The 7,658-nt window shown below is 46.5% G+C and overlaps 1 protein-coding gene across 1 annotated transcript in view; it reads left to right on the top strand.

The window, feature by feature from the left end:
• Nucleotides 1–6,736: 6,736 nt before the first annotated feature.
• LOC123165768 (uncharacterized) overlaps nucleotides 6,737–7,658 on the top strand; it is a 2,935-nt gene continuing 2,013 nt past the window's right edge. The window contains exon 1 of the mRNA XM_044583494.1: nucleotides 6,737–7,648. Within this exon, the coding sequence (XP_044439429.1) occupies nucleotides 7,317–7,648 (332 nt within the window). The 5' untranslated portion in view covers nucleotides 6,737–7,316. The remainder of the gene's footprint in view (nucleotides 7,649–7,658) is intronic.

Below are 7,658 nucleotides of genomic sequence, written 5' to 3'. Positions count from 1 at the left end.
ATGTTTATTGCAATACGGTTATTCATTTAAGTTAGAGAACAATTGTTGTTCTGTTTACATGAATAAAACCTTTATGGTCATACACACCAACGAAAATGGTTTGTTGGATCTCGATCGTAGTGATACACATATTCATAATATTGAAGCCAAAAGATGCAAAGTTAATAATGATAGTGCAACTTATTTGTGGTACTGCCGTTTAGGTCATATTGGTGTAAAGCGCATGAAGAAACTCCATACTGATGGGATTTTGGAATCACTTGATGCTTGCGAACCGTGCCTCATGGGCAAGATGACTAAAACGCCGTTCTCCGGAACTATGGAGAGAGCAACAGATTTGTTGGAAATCATACATACAGATGTATGTGGTCCGATGAATATTGAGGCTCGTAGCAGGTATCATTATTTTCTGACCTTCACAGATGATTTGAGCAGATATGGGTATATCTACTTGAAACACAAAGTCTGAAACATTTGAAAAGTTCAAAGAATTTCAGAGTGAAGTGGAGAATCATCGTAACAAGAAAATAAAAGTTTCTACGATATGATCGCAGAGGTAAAATATTTGAGTTACGAGTTTGGCCTTCATTTAAAACAATGTGAAATAGTTTCACTACTCACGCCACCTGGAACACCACAGTGTAATGGTGTGTCCGAACGTCATAACCGTACTTTATTGGATATAGTGCAATCTATGATGTCTCTTACCAATTTACCACTATCGTTTTGGGTTATGCATTAGAGACAGCTACATTCACGTTAAATAGGGCACCATCAAAATCCGCTGAGACGACGCCTTATGAACTGTGGTTTGGCAAGAAACCAAAGTTGTCGTTTCTTAAAATTTTGGGGTTGCGATGCTTATGTGAAAAAATTTCATCCTGATAAGCTCAAACCCAAATCGGAGAAATGTGTCTTCATAGGATACCCAAAGGAGACAGTTGGGTACACCTTCTATCACAGATCCGAAGGCAAGACATTCGTTACTAAGTATGGATCCTTTCTAGAGAAGGAGTTTCTCTCGAAAGATGTGAGTGGGAGGAAAGTAGAACTTGATGGGGTAACTGTACCTGCTCCCTTATTGGATCACAGAAATCTGTTCATGTGACTTCTACACCAATTAGTGAGGAAGTTAATGATGATGATCATGTAACTTCAGATCAAGTTACTACCAAACCTCGTAGGTAAACCAGAGTAAGATCCGCACCAGAGTGGTACGGTAATCCTGTTCTGGAGGTTATGTTACTAGACCATGATGAACCTACGAACTATGAAGAAGCGATGGTGAGCCCAGATTCTGCAAAATGGCTTGAGGCCATGAAATCTGAGATGAGATCCATGTATGAGAACAAAGTGTGGACTTTGGTTGACTTGCCCGATGATCGGCAAGCAATTGAGAATAAATGGATTGTCAAGAGGAAGACGGACGCTGATATTAGTATCACTATCTACAAAGCTAGAATTGTCGCAAAAAGGTTTTCGACAAGTTCAAGATGTTGACTACGATGAGAGTTTCTCACTCGTATCTATGCTTAAGTCTGTCAGAATCATGTTAGCAATTGCCGCATTTTATGAAATCTGGCAAAGGGATAAACAAAACTGCATTCCTTGATGGATTTATTAAAGAAGAGTTGTATATGATACAAGCAGAAGGTTTTGTCAATCCTAAAGGTGCTAACAAAATATGCAAGCTCCAGCGATCCATCAATGGACTGGTGCAAGCATCTCGGAGTTGGAATATACGCTTTGATAAGTTGATCAAAGCATATAGTTGTATACAGACTTGCGGTGAAGCCTGTATTTACAAGAAAGTGAGTGGGAGCACTACAGCATTTCTGATATGTATATGTGAATGACATATTGTTGATCGGAAATAATGTAGAATTATTCTGCAAAGCATAAAGGAGTGTTTGAAAGGAGTTTTTCAAAGATAGACCTCGGTGAAGCTGCTTACATATTGAGCATCAAGATCTATAGAGATAGATGAAGACGCTTGATAAGTTTTTCAATGAGTACATACCTTAACAAGATTTTGAAGTAGTTCAAAATAGAACAGTCAAAGAAAAGAGTTCTTGCCTGTGTTACAAGGTGTGAAATTGAGTAAAGACTCAAAGCCCGACCACGGCAAAAGATAGAAAGAGAATGAAAGTCATTCCCTATGCCTTGGCCATAGGTTCTATAAAGTATGTCATGTTGTGTACCAGATCTATTGTATACCCTACTCTGATTTTGGCAAGGGAGTACAATAGTGATCTAGGAGTAGATCACTGGACAGCGGTCAAAATTATCCTTACTGGAATAAGGATATGTTTCTCGATTATGGAAGTGACAAAAGGCTCGTCGTAAAAGGTTACGTCGATGCAAGTTTTGACACTAATCTAGATGACTCTAAGTCTCGGTCTAGATACATATTGAAAGTAGGAGCAATTAGCTAGAGTAGCTCCATGCAGAGCATTGTAGACATAGAAATTTGCAAAATACTTATGGATCTGAATGTGACAGACCCGTTGACTAAAATTATCTCACAAGCAAAACATGATCACACCTTAGTACTCTTTGGGTGTTAATCACATAGCGATGTGAACTAGATTACTGACTCTAGTAAACCCTTTGGGTGATGGTCACATGACGATATGAACCATGGGTGTTAATCACATGGTGATGTGAACTATTCATGTTAAATCACATGGCGATGTGAACTAGATTATTGACTCTAGTGCAAGTGGGAGACTGAAGGAAATATGCCCTAGAGGCAATAATAAAGTATTATTTATTTCCTTATATCATGATAAATGTTTATTATTCATGCTAGAATTGTATTAACCGGAAACATAATACATGTGTGAATACATAGACAAATAGAGTGTCACTAGTATGCCTCTACTTGACTAGCTCGTTAATCAAAGATGGTTATGTTTCCTAGCCATAGACATGAGTTGTCATTTGATTAACGGGATTACCTCATTAGGAGAATGACGTGATTGACTTGACCCATTCCGTTAGCTTAGCACCCGATCGTTTAGTATGTTGCTATTGCTTTCTTCATGACTTATACATGTTCCTATAACTATGAGATTATGCAACTCCCGTTTACCGGAGGAACACTTTGTGTGCTACCAAACGTCACAACATAAATGGGTGATTATAAAGGTGCTCTACAGGTGTCTCCAAAGGTACTTGTTGGGTTGGCGTATTTCGAGATTAGGATTTGTCACTCCGATTGTCGGAGAGGTATCTCTGGGCACACTCGGTAATGCACATCACTATAAGCCTTGCAAGCATTGTGACTAATAAGTTAGTTGCGGGATGATGTATTACGGAATGAGTAAAGAGACTTGCCGGTAACGAGATTGAACTAGGTATCGAGATACCGACGATCGAATCTCGGGTAAGTAACATATCGATGACAAAGGGAACAACGTATGTTGTTATGCGGTCTGACCGATAAAGATCTTCGTAGAATATGTGGGAGCCAATATGGGCATCCAGGTCCCGCTATTGGTTATTGACCGGAGAGGTGTCTCGGTCATGTCTACATAATTCTCGAACCCAAAGGGTCCGCACGCTTAAAGTTACGATGACAGTTTTATTATGAGTTTATGTATGTTGATGTACCGAAGGAGTCCGGAGTCCCGGATGAGATCGGGGACATGACGAGGAGTCTCGAAATGGTCGAGACGTAAAGATCGATATATTGGACGACTATATTCGGACTTCGGAAAGGTTCCGAGTGATTCGGGTATTTTTCGGAGTACCCGAGAGTTACGGGAATACGTATTGGGCCTTATTGGGCCATACTGGAGAGAAGAAAAAGGGCCTCAAGGGTGGCCGCACCCCTCCCCTTGGTCTGGTCCGAATTGGACTAGGGAAGGGGGGCGCCCCCTTCCTTCCTTCTCTTTTTCCCTTCCTCTTTTCCTATTCCATATGGGAGGTGGAATCCTACTAGGACTAGAGAGTCCTAGTAGGACTCCACACTTGGTGCGCCCCCTCCTAGGGCCGGCCTCCTCCTCCCTTGCTCCTTTATATACGGGGGCAGGGGGCACCCCATGGACACACTTGATATACGATATTTTAGCCGTGTGCGGTGCCCCCCTCCACCAGATTACACCTCGATAATACCGTCGCGGAGCTTAGGCGAAGCCCTGCGTCGGTGGAACATCATCATCGTCACCACGCCGTCGTGCTGACGAAACTCTCCCTCAACACTCGGCTGGATCGGAGTTCGAGGGACGTCATCGAGCTGAACGTGTGTAGAACTTCGGAGGTGCCGTGCGTTCGGTACTTGATCGGTCGGATCGTGAAGACGTACGACTACATCAACCGCGTTGTGATAACGCTTCCGCTGTCGGTCTACGAGGGTACGTGGACAACACTCTCCCCTCTCGTTGCTATGCATCACCATGATCTTGCGTGTGCGTAGGAAATTTTTTGAAATTACTACGTTCCCCAACAGTCTTGGGACCACATGATCCGACCTAAGCGGGCAGGGGGTATTGGGTTCAGGGATATGCATCTTTTCAACATTGCTCTCCTTGCGAAACAAGGCTAGAGACTGCTACAGAAGCCGGATAGTCTTTGCGCGAGAGTGATCAAGTCCAAATACTACCCGCATGGAAATCTGCTTGATACGGTGTTCGCATCGGATGCGTCACCTGTTTGGAGAGGCATTGAGGCTGGCCTTGAACTGCTCAAAAAAGGCATCATATGGAGAGTGGACAACGGCAAGAGCATCCAAAGGGACCAATGGATTCCTCGAAGAGAGGGCCTACGGACGACAGCGTTCACTAGGCGCACGAGGCTTAGATGGGTCAATCAGTTAATGTACGAGGAAAGAAAAGAGTGGAACACGGACCTCATTAACCAAATCTTCCATGATTTTGATGCAGAAGAAATCTGCAAGATGCCATACCGAAATCAAATGCAGTGGACAACATCGCCTGGCACTATGAGAAGAACGGGATTTTCTCGGTGAGGAGTGCGTATAAGCTGGCCACGTCTTGTCAGGACCAAGTGTCTCTGAAACCTTCGAGTTCTTCATGCGAGGCACAAGACCGGAGCATCTGGGATATCATATGGAAGTCCAAAGTCCCCCCAAAAGTAAGAATCTTTGGCTGGAGAACTGCTACCAACTCTCTAGCAACGAAAAAGAACAAATTCAGACGAACTCTAGAGTTGGATGCTACTTGCACTATCTGCGGATGCAGTGATGAAGATGAGTTTCATGCTGTTGTGGAGTGCACAAAAAGCAGAGCATTATGAGATGCACTCAGAGAAAGTTGGGAGATACCTCCAGAGCATGCATTCCGGCATACTGGCCTTGATTGGCTTCAGTTGTTGTTGAGTTCTGAAACTGAAGAAATGAGAGCGAGGGTACTTATGTTATTTTGGAGGTGCTAGCACCTTCGCGATGACGTGGTGCATGGGAAAGGAAAGGAACCTATCAAACAATCAGTCATGTTCCTGCTACAGTACGAGGAAGACCTGAGAAATGCAACGATTAACTCTTTGTCTGACCTGGGAAAGGGGCCTGTGACCATGGCCAACCAAATGCCCAAACAGCCGGTTCAGAGGTGCATTCAGTGGACTGCTCCTCCACTTGGATCTATCAAACTAAATTCAGATGCGTCCTACTGGCCAGACAGAGGCGAATGCTGGGCGGGTGCCGTCGCCAGAGATCACAGTGGCCGGGTTGTTCTGTCGGTTGGGAAACAGATGCAGGCATCGAGCAGTGTGGAAGAGGCCGAAGCGAGAGCAGCCCTGATGGGTTTGCATACGCTAGCCGCAGTGTACAAGGGCCCGGTTGAAGTGGAAATGGACTGCAAATCTGTAATTAAGGACTCAACCTCTGTTGGTCCCTGCCTTTCCCCGTGCTTTGGAGTAATCTGTGACATAAAGGAGACACTGGCGTTGTTCACCAGCCATAGATTCTCCTCGGTTGGGAGGGAATGCAACGCTTTGGCCCACGAACTAGCAGCTGAGGCTAGACAGAAGGGTGATCTACTAATCATTGATGGAATACCAGACAGACTACGAGACATGATGATCAGGGATCGCCCACCCCTCTCTTGAGTAACTCGGTTACTCTTGATTCTAAAAAAAACACTCAACAGGATCCGACTGAATTCTTCGTAATGACAGCCTAGCGTACGTCGACGTACTTGATGCGGCTGGCAACCTCCTCAATTTGCGGAAGAGCCGTGGCGATCTGCTCTAGCGCCAATGTCGGTCGCCTCCTTGAGGCCTTCCTCCGCACGCGCTTTTACGCGCGGCTACTTCTAGGATGATGCTGATGCGCTTGAGCATGACGTTCCCGAGACGCTGCTCATTGTCTGCCTCCACGGCAGGACCAGCCCGTGTCCATGGTAAGATCGCAGCGTGTGGATGGAAATTAAGAGAGAAAGGAGGGAGGGCCAAAGATTAGCACACATGAATTTATTGCATGATTAGCGTTATAAAAAAAAGATTGATTACCGCATGTGAATCGATTATGTTACCAAAGATTGGGTTTGTCCGGCCAGATAAAAATTATTTTGTATATAGAAAAACAAGAGGGGAGAAAATCGGCGGAAGGTTCTGTGGAAGGGCGTGAACCTTACGTGTTTTTTTACGTATAAGTAGAGATATTTGATCAAACTTTACAAAGTTTGAATCCAAATAAGTTTAATATTGAGAGTACTAACCAGAAACGGAGGAAGTACCTCCCCCAACCAACCCATCGTGCGGCCCCTCCACCAACCCCGCCCACCAACACCAATCGCCGTCCCACCCACCCCTAACCCCAATCTACCTCGCACCCCGGTGAGGTGCTCCGGTGCCGGCTGGCCGCGACCTGGACGGAGGCGCTCTGCCGCAGGCTACCTCCACGGCCTCCTCTCCCACGCTCACGCCGACGGCCACGGTGCTGCAGCCTGCAGGACCTACGGGAGGTGAGGTGCGCACGGATCCGTCCCCTACCTCCCCTCCCCAGCCGGCGCTCGCCCTCTTCTCCGACGAACCTACGGGTCTGCTCCTCCCGCCTTGGATCCGACGGTGGATCCATGCCACCGCACCGACGATACCTTCATCTCTCTCGGCGGATCTGGCCGTCGGCGAGGAGGCCAAGCCCATCACCGCCTCCTGCTCCGGGCACGGCCATCCCGGCCTCCGATCTGGCCGTCCCCGAGACTAGCGGGAGCAGCGACGTCCTTGGCCACCACGGCGACGAGCGTGTTGCAGGCGTGGTGCGGCGCGAGTGCCTCAAGCCAATCCCCAAGTGATCTCTCGTACACAACTCTGCAATCTGCATCTTGATTTCTCGCACACTTCAGAGTTCCGACATGATGGATACACTTGTAAGCCTTGCTGGCTACCTAGCCGGAATCGCGTACCCTGTACTGTTGTGGCTGCTGGTGCTTGCCGCCATTAGCTTCGTCATCGCCATACCGCTGCCGTCGGCCATGGACGAACACCCCTTGCTCACCTGCATTGTCACCATCTTCCTGACAGTGGTGGTGATGACAACTCCTCGAGATACATTTGTAAGCCTTGCCGGCTACCTTCCCGGAATCGTGTACCCTGTAGTGGTGTGGCTGCTGGTGTTTGCTGCCATTAGCTTCATCATCTCCATACCGCTGCCGTCGGCCATGGACGAACACCCCTTGCTCACCTGCATTGTCACC

This window comes from Triticum aestivum, chromosome 7D (genome assembly GCF_018294505.1).
Source record: "Triticum aestivum cultivar Chinese Spring chromosome 7D, IWGSC CS RefSeq v2.1, whole genome shotgun sequence".
NCBI classification, from domain to species: Eukaryota; Viridiplantae; Streptophyta; class Magnoliopsida; order Poales; family Poaceae; genus Triticum; species Triticum aestivum.
The sequence above is the reverse complement of the archived record's forward strand: the minus strand, read 5'-3'. Positions and strand labels throughout refer to the sequence as shown.